The sequence below is a fragment of the Rhinolophus ferrumequinum genome, chromosome 24 (assembly GCF_004115265.2).
Source record: "Rhinolophus ferrumequinum isolate MPI-CBG mRhiFer1 chromosome 24, mRhiFer1_v1.p, whole genome shotgun sequence".
In the NCBI taxonomy this organism is placed as follows: domain Eukaryota; kingdom Metazoa; phylum Chordata; class Mammalia; order Chiroptera; family Rhinolophidae; genus Rhinolophus; species Rhinolophus ferrumequinum.
Genome location: NC_046307.1, coordinates 39,300,601 through 39,323,743, shown reverse-complemented (window position 1 = coordinate 39,323,743; position 23,143 = coordinate 39,300,601). Strand labels below are relative to the sequence as shown.

Here is a 23,143-nt window from a genome sequence, read left to right as displayed (position 1 = left end):
TGGAATTGTAACAGCTATATACGATGTCAGAGGGGTAGTAGATGGGGGGAGGAGGGTTATCACTTTGTGAGGGGTGTAAATGTCTAACTACTACATTGTTTTGTACACCTGAAATTAAAAAAGAAAAAAAAAAGAATACTACATTCAAGGTAACAAAAAGGCAGAAATTAAATTTGACAAAATGGGATATTCTCAGTGTTATGTTTTGTTATGAGAAATCCTTAAGCTGAAAGTTTGAAAATAAAGTTTAGACTATAAATACTAAGACATTACAATACTCAGTTGTCCACATGATTAATGGACCAAATCACAGATAATACTTTCAATTCACATGCTATGGAGACTACACTCCCTGAGGCCACATCCTATGATGTTAGGATCTAGGGAGGGACTGGGGGTTGGAAGTCAAAAGAGGCTTGCTAACCAAGAGCCTTGGGTTGAGTGGCCGGAAATCCAGACGCTTTATTGACAAAGACCCCAAACTACACCTCCCAGATCCCGACCTTCCCTATTAAATATATACTTGTTCCCTGACTTTTATAGGACATTGGGCCTTCAGCAGACGACTGAAAGCATGGGTCCTGGGCTTAGGCCTTGACAACGTACTACTAAAGACTACAAATAAAAAAAGACCTGTGCAGGGCAGCATGTGAACTCACACTGCAGGCCGAAGACAGTAAGCCAGCGGCATCCATAGGCTGACGTAAGCCACGCACACTTCACCACTAGCACTCATGTGACTGGACATCTTTGCATATGGGTTTGTTCTGCCTGGGCCCACCAATATATTCTTAACATTTTTTAAATGTTATTTCCTCAACCATGGAAGCATAACCTACTTATGGTGAAAATAAATAAGTATATTAAAAGAAATCTGAGTTAAAAGTTTTATTCATTCAACATCTCACATTACAAATATTTAAAAATTATATGCATACTGGTATAAATAGTCATTTGCAAACTATTTAATAACATTAACTTTCCACTAGCACTTCAACAAATGAACTCTTTTAAAAAAGGAACTGTGTTATATAACTTAAGAGTAGAACATACAAAAATAGGAACTTAACGTGAAAATGACTTTAATAAAAAATGAATTACCCTTATTTAAAATGCTATAATAAATACTACAAGCTCCCCATACACAGTAAAAACTATATGGAAATTCAGCCAAGTAGTACAATTAACTGACATACTTAAATAACTTTTCCTTCTGATAATATGAGCAATACACTGGAAAAAAAAACACATTAGGGATTAGTAAAAACTAGACACCCACTTGCTAAAAGTTTCACTTCCAAAAAATATAACAAAAATCTGATGAAAATTATAAAAACTAATTATACTTTAAATTTTAAAAATATAAAAAATAAAACAGTTGAATACAATATTGTCCCAATTCTTACAATGCTATCAATCACAGTAGCTTTAAAATAATAAAATAAAGCAAATGACCAAAACCTCTTTTATTCCATTTTTAAAAATAATCTCAAATTTACATTAGTAGAAAGATTGATTTCTGATTCTTTTCTTTAGAAACACCAGCAAGAAAGAGGATTACTCTTAACAGTAGAAAATGACATTTTTAAATGTCTGCAATTAAAAACAAAGAATTACACTGCAAAGATCTTTCAAAAGTTTGAAATAAGTATTGCACATAACTTGAAGTTAACTTGCCACAATTCATCACATTCAAGTTTTAAATCACCTTTTAACAGAAGATTCAACTCTTCAAAACAAAAGGGGTGAATTATCAAGTCTTTCCAACAGCACTCTCATAAAATGCTCAATTCATTCACTGCAAGTTTTATTTTGCATTCTGTAGAGGTCTGTGTATGGAGAAGGATATATATTATACCAAAGCATGGGGACCAGAAGGGGGGAGGGGCGAGGGTTCCTTTACATAGAAAATAATCAGAAACACTTTATTTTACATTGCAAAAATAACCATGTAATTACTCTGTAACTACATTGTAAATACATGGCTGGTGCCATGCTGGTGCGCTAAAGCTACATGCTTGGTAAATTGAAGTGATACCCTAAAATCTGTAAACTAATTACATGTTAATTCTGTTTTGAGTTACATGGTAACTCCCAACTACAATCCCATGTAATCTGAAGGACATGTAATCAAGAAAGTTCAGAGTAATAGATAATAATTGGTTATGCCCTGTAAATTGAAGTGTAACCAAATAATCTGTAAACACGCTTGTCACACAATCACAAGTAAATATTAGTAGAATAACGATTTCTTACATTAGTCATGCATACTAACATTACATACCTGTCCCACGGCAGGTTATTTTTTTTCTTTATATATAATTTAAAAGAGCAGACATCTCTGAATCAAACACCTAACATCAATGTATTAATATTAAAAATGGCTAAACATTCACCAAAAATGTCTGCGTTATGAATAATTTTTAAAACTCAGTAAGAAGCTGTAGACAATTTTGTTATTTTAAATTTCTACCCTATGCTTATGCATTTAATTTTTTTTTTTTTTTAGGAACTACAGTGTTATCTGTCACTTTCATGCGAATTTTTTTTTTTCATTAATTTGTGACTTTACATAGACTATTTTCTTAAATTATAGGAACACCAATAGCTGGTGCTGGGGAAGGCTGTTTAAGCAACATGCTTTCTCTTTTCTGCAGACTCTAAAATAGCATTGCCAGTGCACAACATCCATAATTTAAAATGTATGCAGAGCACTGAAATGTATAAAAAGCAGAATATAAGAAAATAAAATTTATTAAAATTATTTATATTAAAAAATGAAGTATATGAAGATCTCTCAGTAATAAAAGTACAAAAAGCTACTCTTTGCAATATGAAAAATTGAGGTATTGCATAAAGAGATATCCCGTCAGTGAAAAGTGTGCCTAAAAATGTTCACTGTTGGAAAAACAAGATATACAAAACTAGTGCATAACAAATATACATTATGTGCATGACAAAATAAGTTAGCTACAAAAACACTGTACCGAAATTCAGCAGGTCATGTACAAAAGGAAAAATTATTATTCAAAGCTAGTTCTCAAACAGTGTTATTTCTTCATCACACCTGTTTACTGAGTGGGAACAGCACAATAGCACACCCCAAGCCACCTACAAGCATTGAAAAGAAGAAAAAGAGGCAAATGGACATTCCAATTAGAATTATGTAGTTCAGGAGAAAAGAAAAAAAGTCCCTGACCAGCTACACAAGAGCACCCTCCATTCGCATGACTGCTTTCAACGTTTGCAGGGAATTCTTTAAAAGCAGCTCCCTTTCTATGTTGGACTATTAGACAGCAAATGCTTCCATTTTGACCTTTGGAACTTAACAGGTATATAGTTCATTAAAGCCTGTATTAAAAATAAAGGACTGCTTTTCCTAATCAGTAGGGGTCATCAGCCAGGTGGTTCCACCGTAATGCTGGGGCAAGTCTTTGGTTTTGAAGGATCTAAGATGGTTCTGTTAGGTAGCACAACTAGCAAGATTGCCATTAGGCTTTGTTTTTTTTTTTTTTTTTTATGTTTTGCACACTGATAATAATCCTTTTAATGGTTGGTAGGGCATTTAATAAGAGAAAGTCAATTAAAATGAAAATGACTTCCATGACCAGGGCTTCAAGAGACTATTTTAAATTTACCCCTGAAGCATACTTTTCAACACATAATAATAACGCCTTTCAAAGCTAGAATTTTATTTATAGTAAAGCATGCATTACTTGATGAAGTTGGCACTTCAAACACCGACTATGTCCCATGCTAAGTTCTGAAACTGTAATGTTATTTTATTTTATAGGAAGAGTAAGATAAACATACGTACCTTTGCACAGATTTACACAGTTACTTAGTTCAACAGTGCAAAACACTTTGCAACTACTTAACTTTTTTTTAAACTTTTTTTTCATTTTCTATGTTACAACTAAATTACAGGATACCCAAAGTAACTTTAAATCTAAAAGTAAGCCAATCAGCAGCCAATTTGTATATCGATTTTTGTCTTCCAGTTTTGGCTACGAGTGTACTATAACACAAAATCAAAAAACGATATCCTTGAGGTATCTCTAGATGGGGTTTTTGTTGTTTTTTTTTAAATGTCAAAATGGAGAGCAAAGGCTGACACCTGATGAGTGTTAGTAAATTAGGATATAGAGTTTATATATAACATCAAAAATAAAATTTATACATTTGTTCTTCAGGAGAGGAAATGCTAGTTTTCCCACCAGTTGTAGTTAATTCTAGCTTTGGTAGGTTTCCTGGGGCTGTGACCAGACAAGTGAGTTTAAAAATAAATAAGTGCACTCCTTCAGCCGTAAATTTCCCCAATTTCTACATTCTAAAATTTTAAAATTGTTTCAAAGAAAATAAACCTAGCTCTGCCTACTTTATTGTGTTTTTTTGTTTTTTTTGTTTTGTTTTGTTTTTTCCTGTTCTGATGTAGTAACTCTGAGGCAGAATGAAATTATATTCAGCCTCCAAACCCTTAAAATGAGTGATAATGCTGCTTCAATCTTGCTCATGCATTTGTGTTTGCTTTCATGCTCTTTCCTGTTAATAATTGTTAACTTCCTCCGCTGCTGTCAAAAGAATAGAAAGGGGATGGAAAAAGGGAGGGAGGAGAGAAAAGGAAGGAAAAGGCAAAAGCTTCCCTGGGGCACAGTGTCAGGGCAGACTGATAGTGTTACTGGTGCATGGTTATTTTAATAAAAGTATTCTTATATGTTATATTATTAACAATAATTTAATTAAAAAACCCAAAATACTCTATTGTTTCATTTCTCTTTTAATATTTCTCTCTCCTCTAAGAAAATGTTGCAGGCAGTTTGGATCCTCTTGCTGTCCAAGAGAATAAAACTTCCAGGCAACAGGATGGCAATACGACAAAGGAGTCCATACGTATTGTTTTCAGTGACACGAGAATCTACAAAACCCCTATACTATAGGCCATTCTTTTCCTTATACTATTGTTAAATTACAGACTGCTACAAAAGGGCAAGCCAGCGTGAAGAGGTTGAGGAAGGGGTGAGAATTAACAGAAGAGTGCACTTATTCTGGGGCCTGGAAACGAGCACTGCAGACGCCCTTTAGTTCCAGCGGAATGAAATATGTCGAGGACGGTCGCCGCCTTCCTTCACCAGGGGCTTGTGGAATTCCCTGCCAGCGCGAGAATGAATAGCAGCCCAGCAATATTCACAGTAATACTGCAAACAGGTAACATTAGCGCAGAAAAATGGAGCAAATTTCCCCCCACAACGGGCCCCCTGACATTCATCACACAGCTGATCATCCAAGACATATGGCTTCACTTCCACCTGCAATCAAAAATTTTAAAAAAGGGGTTTACATTTTCAGTGACTGGACCAGGCAACTCTTACTGTGCATACACACCTCCATCTCCTGTCTGAATGACTCTGTGCCAAGATGCCCACTAGGAAGGCCCAATAATCCTCTTACCAAAATGAAGAGAGTCCATCTTTTAGGAACCTGGTGAGGTTTCTATACCCATCACTCTACACTTTTGTCTTATTAAATAAACACTTTTCAAAGGACAAAAGGATTCCACCAGAAATTTTTAAAAAGTGAGGGCAACTGTTTAGACTAGTACATTATGAAATCAAACCCACAGGAGAGGCTTCTTCATAGACACAAGCCGTCATTTTAATTAGTGGACCTCTGTGTTCACCATATGTGGAATTATAATTTAAACAAAACCAACTAAGAGCTTCCCAGTTCCATAAAACAGCACTTCAATGTTCCTATCAGAGGGCAGAGGCCTGGCTTCAGCGTCACAAGCTTCTGAGCTGTAATAAAGCCTGGGGCATGGTTTCTATTTGCAGTGTACACATCTTGGGTTATAATCACAAAGCTGGAGCTCTGGGAAAACAAGATGCAGCCATAATATTCACAATCTAAAACCCTGCGCTGTTCTTTGTCAGTAGGAATGGTTTACTTGAGTTTAAAAGTCAAAGGTGAATTTATAAAGTGGGCCTGTTCCGGTGTTTCACAGGCCAAACTGTCATTTGAGCCTCTTGAGCATTAAAAATAACCTGGCTATTAATTCACCAGTGAGAAAAGCGCTGGTTATTTTTAGTTTTGGAGAGGCTCATGGCTGAAACTCCCTTACACAGACTATCATTATCACTGGTGCCATCCAGTTCTGACAAGCGGGCCTGACAGAGGTTAGCTATGAACAAGAGGAGAAGAGTGACACGGAACATAGGAAGAGCAACATGACTAGGACATTTCGGGCTCTGGCCCCGAGGCCCTTCCATAATATCTACTGAGTGGCAAGAACGCTGGTCGAAGAATTTGATCATAGAGGAGTAAGTCAGAATTTCTAACGACTAACGTTACAACTCTGAAGGCTATTCTAGAATGAGGCAATGAGGCATGAGAGGCTGTTTAGTCAGATGTACATATTTTTTGTACTGAATAAAAGTGTGAATAAAAGACAAGGTGTGAATAAAAAAAGTGTGAATGAAGTGTGAAAAAACTTGTGAAAAAAAGTGTGAATAAAAGACAAGGAGGCATGTTTATGTACACGGCAGTTAACACTGCCCCATCCCTCCATGTTTATAATGGAATCTACACTTTTCTCTTCAGTATATTCGCAATATGGTTCGATGACCGCTATGACCTTACACTTTGTACTGTCACAGAGGTAGAATATACATGAAATGAAAAATAAGCAGCACGTGTCAACTATTATTGACCTGAGAGTTTCTACATGATGAACTGAGAACAGCACAATACAATCAATCCTTTTGAGCACAACGCTTCATAGCAATGGACAGCTAAGTCAGTCCTAACGAAAGAGCCCGTCTCCCATGAAATAAGGAGCTAATACCAGAATGTAAATAAATGCATTCCCTCCTTCATATCAAGAAGGTCTTTCTATGAGGAAAGAAAAAGTCAGCCGAATTGAACAATGAGCTTCCTAAGGTAGTTGATTCACATTATGGTGAAAATTCTGATCTCACCACAAACTAGGAACAAACGGTTTGCCTACTGGCAGTCGGTTCACAGACCGACTCTGAGTAGTGCCAGTGTAGGACAGAGTCCCATCTACCAGCCATAAACTTACGGGGATTGGGACTTCTTGTCCTCAACACAAAAACGTTTGTTGAATGCATGGGACACAAAGACAAGAAATAAATCTGCGAATGCAAAGAACCAAGATACAGAATGGAACACAGCGTTTCAAATACATTAGGAAAGAGAGGAAAGGACTCTCTTTGAGGTTTTCTGCAATCTTTTGATGCAGAGGATAAACTGAACAAAGAGGAATCTGAAGTGCGGGAAGGAGCGCTGACTAGTTATCACCTCATTTCCAGCAGCAGGACAGATTACAAGTGAAGAGGTTATGGTTTCTTCTACTTCACGTGTTCTAATGAGAGAATTCTAAGATATGCAGTCCTAGACATGAATTTATTCAACCATTTGTAGCACAGTGCACTGGAAAATAGTGCTTACTGAGGTGCTCATCATGTCCCAGGGTGAAAAAAACGGTCAGAAGACCTCAAGGGCATTCATGCCGGTATAGGGATGTAACTCAGTACAAAGGATTTGGTAAGTATTTACTGAATGACTAACTGAATAAATGAATAGATGTAGGTGATAGTGTAGGAAAAATTGACTCAAGTAAATTGATACAGTGCTCTGCTCAGGCTACTCAAAAAACTAAGAGATAGAAGAAATTCACAGGAAATTCCTACATGCATGATACAACATACATCTAATTGGTCCTTCAGGCGTAACTGTCAGCTGTCAGTTTACTGTCATATAAAATTCCCCCATTCCTGTCTTGTTAATGGCACATTTAGAGGGCCATTTCTAGAACTTTACAGAATGTAGTGTAGGACTTACCCGTTTATCTATCTCTCCGTGCTGCAGCTGAACAAAGCGGGCACTGATAGCAGCTATGTAACTTTGTTGATTAGAGAATGCAACTCGCCCGGCTCCCTTTGGGTATTTCAACTCAGGGTCGGTATCAATCCCAGCATAGCACACACCGCCATACAGCCGATCCATGATCATGGCGAGCTCCACTAAATAAGAGAGAAGCAAAGAAGGTATTTGAAACCAGGAAAACTTACCTGCCTCACCAGAGCTTTCATCAAAAGCAGGTCTTCAATACTCTGAGCTCACGTCATTATAACAATTATTTAAAATCAAACGTTATTATAACCAGTTGTCCATTGTTTTAATTTTTTTTATCTTTTAGACAAAAGATAAAGACAGGGGTGTGCTGGGTGTTTTACATATGTTCCCTTTTAATCTTCAGAGCAACCCTATGAAGTAGGTAGTGATTTCTTCAGGAAACTGAGGCACAGAGAGAATCATCAATCTGTCCCAGGTCACAGGTGGTTAAGTGACAGTGCTGGGCTTGGCACCCTGGTCTGTCTGCTCCGTACCATGCTGCTACCATATATTTACCAGTTAACAAGGTATTGTTTAATATAAATAATAATTTGAACACTAGAAAACTGATTGGTAGACTCTCTGTTTGGAGGTCCTCCTAGCTTATTTCCATCAAAATTTTGTTACCTTTCCAGATAGTCTCGCTATTCACCAGTTTTTCATATGAAAACTTGAAATAATGAATGTATCATTTCTACATGAAATGGTACAATTCTGAAACTGCATTCTTGTTCATTTTATGTTCTTTATCACACTTAGGACTATTAAACCTCAAGTTAGTTGATTGGGGATGAAATTCTTCTGTAAGTACTACTCTAAAAACACAATACACTGCTAAGAACCCTATTATATTGCAGAGCTCAGTAAACAGCAGAAAAGCAAATCAGGACATGGGAAATAAGCACTAAACTTCTCATACACAATCTGTTCCTGAAGGGTGGTGTCTCCTTTTCAAATGATGAGAGAGGATTACTGGCATTCTGATACATCACATCACACAAAGCACTTGGTATTGGTTACCTCATTTAACCCTCCAAGAAGCTCTATATAAAGTAGATCCACTATTACTCCATTTGACTGATGAGGAAATTGAGAATTAGAGAAATTAAGTAATTTGTCCAAGGTCACTCAACTATTAACTGGGAGCAGAACACACGAATTCAAACCCATACGCTTTGATTTTAGAACTCTCACACGCAGACATTAACTCAAATGCTTACAGAGAATTTATCCTGAAAAACCTTTATAAAATATTTCTTATGCTAAAGGATAAAGAAGAGTTTCTGTTTGTTTTTTTAATCATACCAGCCCGTAATGGTCGAGGAACACCACCGACAAAAATAGTTTTTCGTGGGTCAAGAGGCTGTGAACCATCCATCACAAAGTCACTGTCACTGAGATTCCAAGGTCGAATCTGCACCTAGGAAGTGTGCAAACCAAAACAGCTCATTCTCAGAACAATTTATAGGGAAAGAAGTTTAAAGACGTTGCAGAGTATTTTATATTTTTAAAAGCAATAATCCACATCATTACATCAAAGCAATAAAGCTGTAAAACTAGAAGACTTAAAAAGAATGTATTCCAACCCTTCATTTCATTTTTAAGAGTAAGCTGAACCAAAGTGGAAATTTAATTGCCTATTATAAGCTAAATCTATTTTACAGAAGCAATTCAGCTACTTTATCAAATGCATTATCAAGTGAAGTATTTTAATAGGAACGATTTACCAATGTTTTAATTAACCGAAACTTCAATGTCAGAATAATACACACAAATATACAGAAGGTCAATGCTAGGAGTTGACAACAGTAACAAAACTTGATTTCTATTCTACTCACAAACGTGTCAATTAACAGAAATATCAAGCTCTCTGTGGGTTTTTCTAACAGAGTAGAGATGGAGGCCAAAACAAGAAGCTGTTTTCATGCTGGAATGCACTTACTGGCTTATCTTTGATAGTGGGACTTGATACACACAGGTAGAGTTTTCCATCTTCTTCAATACACGCATCAATGAGAGCCTGAACAGAGCTTTCGTCTTGAAATAGCAGAAATGCGTAGCCTGATGAAAAGGAAACAAGCTTATATGGTTTCCTAATTTTTTTTCTAATTCTTCAAGAGAAAGGTAGTATAAACAAAAATTAAGGAAGGGAAAGGAGTTAAAAAATGATAAACAAGAATTAAAACTTAATATTCTTACCCAAAGGCTGATAGTATCAACATTAAGTTCAGTTTGATATCTTGAAACATCTTTCAGAGCAAAATTAAATTTGAATTGAAAGCATATGCTAGGTAGAAATTTTAAAGACACATTTGGGAAAATATAAGTATAACAATGGCAAATTTTCCAGTGAAGATAGACATTTATGAAAAGGCTAACCATTAAACAATATAAGGATAAATTGTATGTGTATACTGAATCTTGAGAATTACCTTTAGGTGGAAAATAGGATTTGCTCTCTGCTTTATGAGGCCAATCCACAATCAAAGGGCCAAAGCGACGAAAACTAGCTGTAATCTCATCTGATGAACAAAGCAAAAAAGTAGATTTAAATATTTTTATGATCATTTGGGTAAGTAGTTTAGAAAAAGCAGTTTCAAACCTACTATTTACAAGAACAGGACCCAAAACTCCTACATCCCTTCATCTAGCTCCCTCAACTGCTAATATTTTGCACATTTGCCTTCCCCTCTCTTGCCTCTTTCCCTTCCTCCTTCTATCTATACTTATGCGTGATTCTGTCTACCTACCTACCTTCCTACCTATCATCGTTTTCTGACATGACACTTTATAACCCAAAACATAACTGCTGGTACCTGCTCAAAACAAGGTCACTTCCTTATATTCCACGATATAACCCTCCCAATCAGGAAGTCAATTCTTACAGAATACTACTACCCAATTCACAGGACAGACTCCATCCAAATTCCAACCCATGCAAACAGTATCTCTTTTCTCCTTTCTGATCCAGCACACCTGCTGCATCTAGATGTCATGTCCCTAGGGCTTCAGTCTTCTTCGGTCAGGAACAGCTCCTCCTTCTGTCCTGTCTTTGATGTCCTTGACGGTCTTAAAGTCCATAGACCATTCATCCTGTAGGATGGCTCTCAACCTGGGTGTGTACTCTGCTTCCTTACGACCAGACTCATGCTATGCATTTGAAACAGGATTACCACCTAATGATGCTATGCCATCCTGTCCTAACTGGGCATGTGAATCTTGTCACCTGGTCATGTTGGTATCTGCCAACTTGGTGTTGTGTTACCACCAATATCCTATTTCCCCATAGCTTTGGCATGGACTGAAGACTCCTGCCTGTACCAGCTACCACAGTGATAGCTGCCAAATGGTGATGATCCAATCTTATCATTCCCTCTACATTTACCAGTTAGTATTACGAGTATACAATAAGAAAGAGCTTTCTCTTCTCACTCATTTATTCAGTCACGTATTTGTATCAACACAGACTTGTTTTATTCAATGAGCTATAATCGAGTTCTCTCCTTACTTACTTTGATGCTCAGTTTGTCTCCCAAATTGTCCCTGATGTGGCCAGTGGGAGTTCTATGTCCTTCTGAAGTAGCCCCACCATTCCAGGGTTTCTGACCCAAGAAGGCTCTCCAGCCTCTCATCTTGTTCTTTGACTGCATAGCCCTAGAATCAGCTTTTTTTGTTTGTTTTTCTTCAAGAAGTCCTTTCAGTGACTAAAGATCGTTAGAAACTAAGGTCTGGGTACTCCATGTGCTCGTTGCTAGTGAATATTCATTATTTCTAAGTCTTCTCAGTGGACAAAGCTAGGAAATATATAAATATATACACACAGACACGTTTATAACTATTTATCTCTGTGTGTTTATAAAAATGAGCTCATATTGATACTTGCAATTCCACTCCAACATTTCAGGGTTCTTTCGTCACCCCCTTCCATGTTTGTAAGCGCCCTTCTCACAGCGAGAACACTAGCTCCCATTATCCTCAATATACCCACCTCCTTGTTCAATGTGACCAATCTTGCAGCTGCCCCAGGAGTTTCTGCTGCCTCTGCCTCTCCTCAGCGCCTGCTGTCCTGGCTCACTGGACAGCACGCACACTGCTGCCAAGCCTCTGAGCAGGCGGCCCCCCCGGGCCCCCCCAACCACACACACACAGCCTCACACCCCCTCACCAATCGACTTCCTTGGACGCCGTATATGTGAGCCTTGCGAGGAAGGGACAGGAAGGCAAGGAAGACTTGATCGCATTTTACTATTAATTTAAAAGTACTACTTATGTTATACTATATATTTGAACAACTAACGAGTAGACTATAGGAAAAAAATTCCCAAGGAACGTCTGGATAGGACCTGGGAGTAGGGCAATACAGAGGGACAGAAAAGAGCCGGGGAATATGTTGAACTTCCAGTCTGGTGGACCGATTTTGAAAGCATAGCCTGTTGTGCTCTGACACCTGTTGCACAGAACTGTTTAGCTCATGTGAGACTGGTGCGGGGGATGACTTCAGTGTACCGTGGAAGTTACTGGTCCACAAATGGTTTTTCCTGGGCTGCGTGAGCTGGCAGTGGGGGCAGAGTTATAAGGCTCATCAGGTGAGGAGAAAGCCCCGAGCTGTCGGATGTGTAGGCGGACACCCTCTCGGTTCTCTTAACAAGAAAACGAAGACTGAACACAGCAACCAGGGCTCTCCTGCCAACCAGGTGGACCCCAACCAAGCCGGGCTCTCATCTCCTGAGAGTCCGTACTTCTCAGGTGCTCACAGGCCCACTTCCACCTGTGTTGTCTCCAAGCTTGCAAGCCAGTATTTCTGCTCTACCGGTTTGATGCATTTGCAATGTTCCTTGAGGCAGCCTCTAACCTCTGCTACATGAACTGTCCAAGTTTTCTCCAAAGGACCACAGCCGAGCCTTGCACAACACGGGATTGAACTGCAGGGTCCACTTTTATGCAGCTTCTTCTCAATGAACACTGTAAATGTATTTTCTCTTCCTTATGATTTTCTTAGTAACATTTTCTTTTCTCTAGCTTACTTTATTGTAAGAATACAGTACATACAGCATATAAAATATGTGTGAATCGACTGTTTATGTTATCGGTCAGGCTTCCAGTCAACAGTAGGCTATTAGTAGTTAAGTTTTGGGGGAATCAAAAGTTATACCCAAATTTTTGATAGTGTGGGGGGCAGGGGAGGGTTGGCACCCCCTACCTGCCCCTACCACGTTGTCCAAAGGTCAACTATAATTCTCTTTTTGTTAGTGCTTCTGGAACAAAGTTCATTGGGTTTTAAACGATTTTCCTCCAACACTATTTTCCCCATAAACCCTGTGATTTTTAGTGCATAATTCTGCAGAACACAATGTTCTTTAGGAATACATACTTCACATCACAGTAGAAAGGCTTGCCAACCTAAATTGCTACTGACTTATCAACATACTTGGTCTTAAGGATAAAGCAAGACGACTAGCACACTTCCTATTAATTTTGCTCAGTTTAAGCCACCTCCTTTGACAAATTTGTCAGATTTACCTGTGCTTCTAAGAATCTTAGGAACTGTCTGTTTAAGGTTGTTCAGTAATTTTCCAAAAAGGTGTGGGTTATCTAGGCCAGAGGAGTTTATCCCAGGCAAGGTCAGGGAAGAGTCAGTCTTCTCTCCTCTTGTTGTATGCAGGCATATAATTTATTCATCAAAGACCATGTGCGTTTCAGAAGTGCTAAAGAGTTGACCTTAAAGGGAGAAAAACCCTAGAATCCAAAATACTAAGGAACATGAGGATTCCAGTCACAGAAAAGAAAAGGTCACCCGAGGAGCTTGCTAGAGTGGATAATACTGAGATGGGATGTCAGCCCAGGAAGAAGACTATGAACACACGCTCTGCCCTTTGAGGAAAGGAGGAGATTGATTCAGGCTAGCCGGAAATTTCAGCACAGCTTCCACCAAGACATTTTATTGTACATTAAAAAAAAAAAAAAACAAACAACCTATGTTTATTTCAATCTTTGGCTTTTTGAAATGATTTTTGTCTCAACCTTCCAAAAGAATGATTTTCTTAAGGAAAATAAAGTGGCTCAATACATTTAATCTCAGTCTAAATGGGACGTTATTAAACCTTATTATTAGACCTTATAGATTTTGAGAGAAAACTCTTTTATTCTCTGTAACATTAATTAGTTTACTTCCATTTCCATTCAGGAAACCAAGACAAAAGAGATTAAGGGAAAAAGCAATCAAAGACATATAGCTGCTACACAGTCTGCTACTTTGATTTTTATTAGGGTCACTTACAACCACAGATGAATAAAATACTTAGGGACAACTAGTCCTCTAAATCTTTGCATGGTTGGCTCCTTATTCAGGTCTCAGCTCAAATATCATTTCCTCAAAGATATTTCCTTAACCGCCTACTCTAAGAAGACTCCCTACAATGTTGTATCACACCACCCTGTTTTCTTTTAGAAACTGATTCTCTACTCTTTTCTTGCACGCGTCCATGGTTTTTATCTGCCTTCCCCACAAGAACGTAAAGTCTATGCATGCAGCAACTGTCTGCCTTGCCCACTACTGTACAAGCCTAAGAACAGGGCATGGCAGTTAGGATGCAGGAAAGATTTGACAAGTAAAAAAACACAAAATAATGTAACGCTCATAGTACAACTGTAGGCCATGTTTTTCAAAAGTTCATGCTTAATCTAAGATTGCAAACTTTTAAACATTTATGGAACACTCTTAAAAAAGTGGGAAAGAAATAGGAAAACACATCATTGATTTGGCCCAGGAGGCACACAGACAAAAATGCAGTTAAGCACCTCCGTCTGCCCACCGCAGAATCCTGGAGAAGGTTTCACAATGTTTACGCTTTTTCATTTAGTCCAGCCACTTGCTTCAGCTGGTTCACTGCTCCCCTTCCTTCTGTGAACTAATCTCATACACCAGGATAGGGAGACGTGAAAAGAGCACAATGCAATCAAAACTGAGCACCTAGAGCAGGTAAGACAGCCATTATTCCAGTAACCACTATCTACGAATCACCTACTGTGTGCCACAGTCTGCGTACCGTGCTATTAATACTTGTTTTTAATATACCTTCATCGATGTCAGGAGGTAATCCACCCACAAACACCTTGCGAGAATATCGTTCCACTCGTTCTCCATTCTGGTGAGTGAAGCAGTGAGGGGAACCCAGGCCACTATGGAGAGGCTGTTCCCCACGGCCATCGTCCAAGAATCCATCTTCCATTGGGAACAGTGAAGACTGACCTGGAAGAGAAAGCAGCAGAGAGAGCTAACAGAAAGTGTTCCTGGCCACTGATTATCTTGCACAACAAACAAGGAGGACAGCTTATTCAACAAAACTGCTGCTTTTGTATTTCTCACTGAATAACAAATAGGATTACTTACACATATGCTCTTGAATCCCTATCCCCTTAAAGTCCCACTGAGTCAGAGAAAAAGTAAATGGCTAACTAGAGGGCTGCTCAGCTCTCCCACTGGGATCCAGAAACTTCTGTGAGTAAAATGGAAGTACAGCAGATAGAACTCTTCTGAAAGCAGCTGGCAGCAGACTGCACTGCCTAGGCAGGGCCCCATGGCCACTGGCAATCTAGGCGTGCACGCTAAGAATTGGGTTTGATTGTCAGATGCTAGATCACTTAACATTTTTTTAAAACATCAAATAACATAGCCTGTACAATTTCCTCTAAGAATGTCCTTAAAATGAACGTGTCCAATTTTAAAGTGAGTACTCATCTTAATTTACCTTAACTAATGGGAGATCATCAAAACCCATTTCATGCTGTTATCTAACTTCACTGTCTCGTCTCCTAGAAGTTAAGATTTTTAGGCATGCTAAAGATCTATTTGTTTTCAGTTGAGTAATAATAAGCTGCTATAGGTGCTAATTCTCAAAATTAGTCATAAAGTTTGCTGTTTGAAAATCATGTCATGTAGGATACATAAGCAGAAAAGCCCAGACGTGCCAATGTAATCACTAGTCTTCCCATATTGCCCTGACAGCAAAATGCAAACTTTTAAATCAGAAGCAAAACCCAGAGCTACAAATAACTGCAGAATCTCCCAAGCACTCTTTTGTCCCTTTTAGGCAGCCAATTTACTTTTAGGTACTAGACAAGGAATCTGTTAATGGATCCTCCAGAACCGTATCTTAAGTGCTCTTCCATGATTGAAACATTCCAATGTCTTTTCACTGCCACACTTGTCTTCCTTTCAACTTTCATTACTACACACGAATAATAACAGTATATTTGTTATGAATTTATCCTGTAAAACCACAGCTCAAAAGAGTTATATAATGAAGATGAAAAAAACGACTATAAAATTGGAGGCTATTTCCTGAATGATCTTCAAAAATAATTTCCATTTTGAAGCTGAACTATTTAACTGTCTTAACTTTCTTTTAAAAAAGGCAAAACTATTACACACGGCAAAAATCAGGTTTACTTAGGCACCTCTAGGAAACGATACTTTAAATTTTTCTAAAATTTCTAGAGCTTCCCACCCGACCCCATGTTTGAAATTTATAGATCCATCATTTATTTAGCTAATCTCATTGTAAACCAAATGTATTATGCTGACTTGATTAAAAATAAAAAAGTAGACACAAAGTATTCAAGTATAATTGAACCTCTAACATAATTAGGTATTTTGAGATGAGTCAGACTGTATTTTCCTTTTTAAAGAGTCTTAATTTTTTTCTCCTACAAAATTCCTTTCAGAAATATAAAAGTAAGCAAGTCTTTAGATATAAATGAGTTGAGTTTATAATACAGTACGGAAAGTATTTTGATTCAAATCTAAATCCTATCATTCTGACTCTTTGTAATTAGAACATCTATAATGTCCATTACAACGTGTCAAATATGCATGGATCAAACTTATGTTTCATTCCCCCTCCTCCCTTCCCCACAGGGTTAGAAACTGAGCAAACTTGGGTCCTCTCCAAATATAACTATACATTCAAAAGTTAAAAACAATAATGTTACCTCTCCTTCGCCCATATGTCCTTGCTGCATGTCAAATGAGAAAAAAAAAACACAACCTTTCAAACATTGTAAAAGAATCAACTGTGATTTCATCTACCAGCTTTTGAAACGGAAAAAATTTGGCTATATATAATTTTGTCTCAAAAACAAAGAATTTGGTGAGAGGTCAATTTAATACTTTCTTTTTAAAGTTCTTCAAGGACACTGTAAAGCTGTATTGAACCTTATTTGTTTTAAGGGAAGCCTTTTGCTGTAACTGTCACTCAGATCCTATCTAGTATGAAACTAAGGGAGAATGGGACATGATCTAAACCAACTACACCACATTAATCTTATTTTCTCTCAGAATTCCCTGCTACCTTGCAGTTCAGTAAATATTACAATATTTCATTCTTGGCTTTTTCACCACTACAGGATAAATAGGAATCATTTCTCAATTAATCCGTAATAAAGAATATCAACAAATGAAATCTTTAGGCAACTTATAAATTTCCTTTTAGCCAAAGGTTTCTTGTCAATAATTAAATCTTCCACTATGCTCCAAATGTTGAAAATAAAAGGTTTGGCATTGTATCGCCCAGTAGGCTGTAGCCAAGAAGAGAAGTACGTAAATATACTCATTATATGTATTTCACTGAATACTCAAGAAATGGCAGCATAAACTTTAAATCAGAAAACAGTTGAGAAAATGTTTTCCCTGAAATAAATTGGCCCTTCTAAGTCCAGCTGTTCCAATACCTCAATTCTATCCAACAAACATTTCTTCCACGCCTCATCTTGCTAGGCACTCTACGTACATAGCACATGCCCTGATGCCACGGCCACATAAGCAAATAATGACAATGTGGCATGCCTATTTGCTATCATAGTTATGCGATGGGTGCAACAGGAACAGAGAGCAACTGGTTTTGATGAAAGAATCAGCAAGAGGAGAGTGTGGCATTTGAGGTGGACCTTAAAAGAAAAACAGAGAAAGGGCATCGCAGGGTGACAACACCGCAGACAGAGCTGCTGTGATGTTCAGTGAACAGTGCTCAGGACAGAAGCGCATGGAACAGGTGGGGTCTTGGCCGGAGGTTAGGTCTAACCAGGAAGCTGAGATAGGTTTTCGAATTAGAAGGTAAAATAACATCTTTAAGAAGTCATTACACAAACTGGTCAGGGTTTTCATTCTTAGCCCACTAGATAAACGCTAAATAAGCATATCTCAGATCTGAATTATAAGCAGTACCAGAGTATACTTAAGAGATTTCAAAAATGCATCTCTCTGCTACTGAGTAAAAATCTTCTAGTCCCCATCAGAATTAAAATGAATACTATTTATATGTTTATCTACTTTTATTTTTATTTCTTAGTTTTGATTCATAAAGTCCTCAATGATGTAATGTTCAGTACTAACATGATTCAAGAATGTGCGAAATGGGCTGGAAACATTATGGCTATAAATTTTTATAACTTCTCAATGCATGTTGTTATTAGGTCTATTAATAAATACTTTATTTTCAAAATGTCCTTACAGGACTGCTTACAAATGCCCTCCATTCATCATTAAATTCCTTCTAGTAAAATATTCCACTAATCTGGGCTGCTAGACTTGCAAAGAAAGTACAGAAAGACTTATCATGCTTTTTTTTTATATACTATATATATATTTCATTATAAAAATGAAAATATTTATCTCTTAAAAAGGATCTTTTCTCATTTGTTGTAACATTGACAACATCTCATTTGTTGTCACAATCAAAAAAGAAACAAACTATCCACAATAATAATACATCCATAAGAAATACATAGTTTGCAGCCATTTAAAAAATATGGCACATGTGCTGGTACTACTACGATGTTGTTTGTATGAGGTGCCTAAGTGTCTACTGTATGATTCTTACCGTGTAAATTTGAAAATAAAGAACATATAAATAGATATGTGGGCATACGCACAAATCTTTTTTTCTAGAAACAACCACAAGAATCTCTGGGGAGAGAAATTGGAACAGGGAAAGAAAAGATTTCACTTCTTGTTTTATCCTTTTATTTTTTTTGTACTATTTAAATGTATTATTATTGTGTACACTTTATTACTATATTTTTTTAATGGACCCTTTTTGGTTTTCCTGGTACTTACATTAGAAACAAATGCTGTACTAAAGAAAAGTATCCTTTCCTAATTCTGTAAAGAACAGGACTGTAGGCCTTGAAAGTTAAAATTTCCTAGGTTTTCGGAGGCCACGAAAGCCTGCTCCCATTCGGGCGCCCAGGGCCTACCTCAGCCCCCCCCCCCCCCTCCGCCATTGTTCCAGGGCTGAGAAGGCAGACAGCAGGGCTGTTTGGAAGAACAAGGGGGTAGCGCTCAGATTAGGTGATATTATCAAATAACTGATGCTTCTTGTAGGACTAAAAAAAAATAAGTATGTGGGGGAATTAGTCAAAATAGTAAATTGGTTAAAAACACATAAATCAAAGGCTGGAAGGAAGCTAAAAGGAATGAATCTGTAAACAAAAGAATAAAGATGTTAGAACCAAAACACAGACAATCATCACAAAGACCGGGGCATACAATTCAACAAAGATGCAAAGAATTATTTTAAATTATTTTATACATCAACCCCTAATTTAATGAAATCACTGTCACAAAATTATTTTAGATTTATGTTTAATAGTTAGAATTTCCTATGTCAGATTGGCTTGCGTTTATACTTGCTTGTTAGTACAACATTCACAGAATGTTGATGAGATATAGTAAGTATATGAGACTATTATTTGCAAAGAGCTATCATAGAGAAGGGCAGAGACTATAACTAGTTTCTGCATAACTGCTAACCCTCAGTTTCTTATTTATAAAAATGGAGAGCTGATGAGAGAATAAATGATACCACATGTATATATGATGGTCAGTCAGATGGTCAATAAATAGTAATTTTCCCTTTTCTCAAAAGTAAACTTGTATGTATATATTCTTAGGTTGGTCTTCAACAGTTACTCTCAGCTTTTCATTATTATTCTAAGGCTAACAATTGTAAAGCACTTTAGAATTTACAATATGTTTTCATATTATCTTTTTCATGAAGGGATCTTTCAACGTGCTCCTTATGTGGCAACTAGAACCATTTTGTATACATTTTCAGTGACTATAATCTACATTTCTCCTTGGTAAATTATACCCTCCCTCTTCATAAATTTCTCCCCTCCACCTCAACCCTTAAGTGAACAATCTTCCTCCGTTCATTCCAAAGAACTATAATTAAGAGATATTGTCCTACACTAACCTTTAAAAGATCTCTTACTAATCTCCTCTGAGACAAGCAAATATTTTACATGATGCTTCTAAGTGAAAGACATCTACAGAGGAAAGGAAATACACACAAGTCTGTTAAAACTTAATATATTTTGTTGTTGTTCTGTAACTTTTCCTGCTGCAAGGTTCCTTTTTGAAGCAGCTAATCATGAGGGTGAAAGCAGTGGAACAGGAGGTTGGAGAAAAAAGTACAACACATAAGCACTTTTATAAAGAGGTGGTAGTGGCTGCATGTTAGTTTTCTTAGGCAAAAGAAAGCTCCAAGCTGGATAAAGGGAAAATGAATGTTTTAATACGATGTCCATCTCTGAGCTAAATCAAGACACAGCAGAGGAAGCTGAGGTAAGCCAATCTATGCTTAGCACTCCTTTCTGACTTAGCTGAGAATCGGGAGTAAATTCCAGGCTTGTTTCCATAACCATGAAACGGATATTATAACTATATGCCTGTTACCTAAGATTTAAGAAATCTCATTATGTAGAAAGACGAATGGTATTGGATGAACTGCTTCCCCTCCTCAAAGGGCATTTGCTGAGGTTCTCACCCCCCATTCCTCAGAATGTGGCTGTATCTGGAGGGGTCTTTAAGGTTACATGAGGTCAGTGGGGTGGGCCCCAATCCACTATGACTGTGTCTTTATTAGAGGAGATTAGGGTACAGACGTGCACTGAGAGAAGACCACGTGAAGACACAAAGAGAAGACAGCCATGAATAAGCCAAGGAGAGAGGCCTGAGAAGACATCAACTCAGACTTCCAGCCTCCAGGACAAAAAATTAATTTCCGTTTAAGTCACCCAGTCTGTGGTACTTGTTATGCCAGCCCTAGCAAACTGACATTGTATCTAAAAAGGAGCTAAACTGTTTTTTTATATATATACATTTAGGATCCAAGGATTCCCTCTCAAAAAAATCTCTACCACTAATAACCCGGCAATAAATTGAATAATTCCCTAGAATGTGCACTACAATATTCTTTGCATAGTTATGGTTTATTGTTTGTTGAATTATACTGGCAATGTATTTAAAAGACATGATGATATATGAAGGTCACTGCATAGTACGAAAACTGATAATTGAGAGTGCCACCCCCACCCCCAAAATGTAATTTGACCAACTGGATGAGTCAGCCCTTTTTATCTTCATACACGCAAATTCCAACACCATTCCAACATAAACTGATGAAGCGGATAGAACTACTGTGAATCTTTTTTATTTTTATTTATTCAGGATTTAAACCCAGTTCTTTCCAAAAGGCTTTGAGTTTGCTTGAAATTTTCAAAACACGTTATACAATAAAAATCATAGTCGAAATTCAAATGTTCATGTGAGAAAGAGAATAAACAGCTCTTCCATCTTTTTGTCCAAACAAAACAAGAAATGGCTTTCAACTCAAAAGAGGCTTGGAAGAAAAAGCTCTGAAAGTTACAGTTGAAACAAAGTAGAGCAGCTATATAATCACCTTTCTAAAGGCTTTTAAAAGCCAGAATAGACTATTTATGTTGGACAGGGAAGAACAGCTCCTTATGGTTCCTTAAAGTCTTAAAATTAAATAACGAATATAAAGCAACACAATGTGTTAGGCTTTTATTTTCAGTTTTTAAAAAGGTAGCATGGATTAAGATGCAAAGGGACTGCATTTAAAAGTGGATATAGTAAGTATTAGGTTGTCTCTCTTAATAACAGCCAAAGAAAGCATGTTCAACCACAGACAATTTTTACAAATTCATCTTAATCCCTTATTTTGAGTCTTTTTTCTTACAAAACTCTAGCACTAGTATTCCTAACAACAACAACAACAAAAATGACATTCTATTTTAATTTTATTATGTGCTAAATGCAAAGCTAAATGATTTACATGCATTTAGTTTTCACCCCAATCCTAGGAGATGGGTAGTATTTGGTGATTTCTGAATTTATCTTCATTAAGCACAATTAATATATTACACTAGATTTGCAATATGAGTACTCCCAAAACCTGAGCTAAAATGAGAGCAAAGCTACTCAGAATCAATACATGAATGAGATTAATTTATTTACAGAAGCAATCCACCACAGATGTTTCATAAATTGGACTGAAGAAAATGGGCTATGTATATGCCTAAATCAAGGTGACTAAGAAATTATTTCAACGCCTCTCCATCCCCAACTTGTTCTAATTTCATAATTTCTAAACAATCTTCTGTTATAATCTAGACTTTGCTATTAGAAAAACACTAAGTCTGTCAGTCAACTCCAGCATCTGGTCTACCTAGAAGCTTTATTCCCCATTATATAAATGCAGAAATTGACATCTGGTCCTACTTACTTGGTTTTGAGGAACTAACACTTTATCAAATCTGACAAAATCAAGTTCTGGGGCCCTGGATCAAGAATACTAGATCTGAGACAGTGGCAGTCATGGGGTCTTGCGTGAGGAGCCAGCGAGTCTCTTTGACAATTCTTTGTTCTTTCTTTATCTTCCTATCATTTGGCTTAAGACAATGTTAACCTCAGCCAGTACAACTTCAATAATAAATAAAATTTCCATGTATGCAATGGTAAAAACCATCTGATCCCCTTCTAGAATCTATGGACTAATAAAATTTCAAAACATAAACATTTAGGTAGACAAGTTACTTATTTTTTCTTTGCCAAGTGAGGATCATTAAAAACTAATCTATTCATAAAAAAGATATTTACGGGGGAGAAGGAAAAACAATCTCATAACAGATTTTTTAAAAAATTGAGTGAATTTAGTTCTAAGGAAAACCCACTAGTGTTTATTTTTCTCACCTCAACAAAGATGGATCAACTGATCTAATTTAGTGACTTCATGAGGAAATTGGGACAAAGAAGAGTCGAACACGTTGCCTAAGATCACACAGCAGTATCTGAAAGCCTGGTTCACTGTAATTGCCAACACACCCAGACTTGACTCTGGAACTTGTTCCACAGGAAAAGCTAAAG

The 23,143-nt window shown here is 37.2% G+C and overlaps 1 protein-coding gene across 4 annotated transcripts in view; it reads right to left on the bottom strand.

Moving 5' to 3' along the window:
• Positions 1-873: 873 nt before the first annotated feature.
• CPEB4 (cytoplasmic polyadenylation element binding protein 4) overlaps positions 874-23,143 on the bottom strand; it is a 60,269-nt gene continuing 37,999 nt past the window's right edge. For 2 of the 4 annotated variants that reach the window (XM_033097042.1, XM_033097045.1), the window contains 7 exons: positions 16,906-16,929; positions 14,990-15,163; positions 10,347-10,436; positions 9,857-9,975; positions 9,220-9,334; positions 7,861-8,042; positions 874-5,306 (listed from right to left, as the gene is read on the bottom strand). In XM_033097042.1, the coding sequence (XP_032952933.1) occupies positions 5,079-5,306; positions 7,861-8,042; positions 9,220-9,334; positions 9,857-9,975; positions 10,347-10,436; positions 14,990-15,163; positions 16,906-16,929 (932 nt within the window). In that variant the 3' untranslated portion in view covers positions 874-5,078. The remainder of the gene's footprint in view (positions 5,307-7,860; positions 8,043-9,219; positions 9,335-9,856; positions 9,976-10,346; positions 10,437-14,989; positions 15,164-16,905; positions 16,930-23,143) is intronic. The other 2 variants (XM_033097046.1, XM_033097043.1) reach the window with 2 other exon arrangements.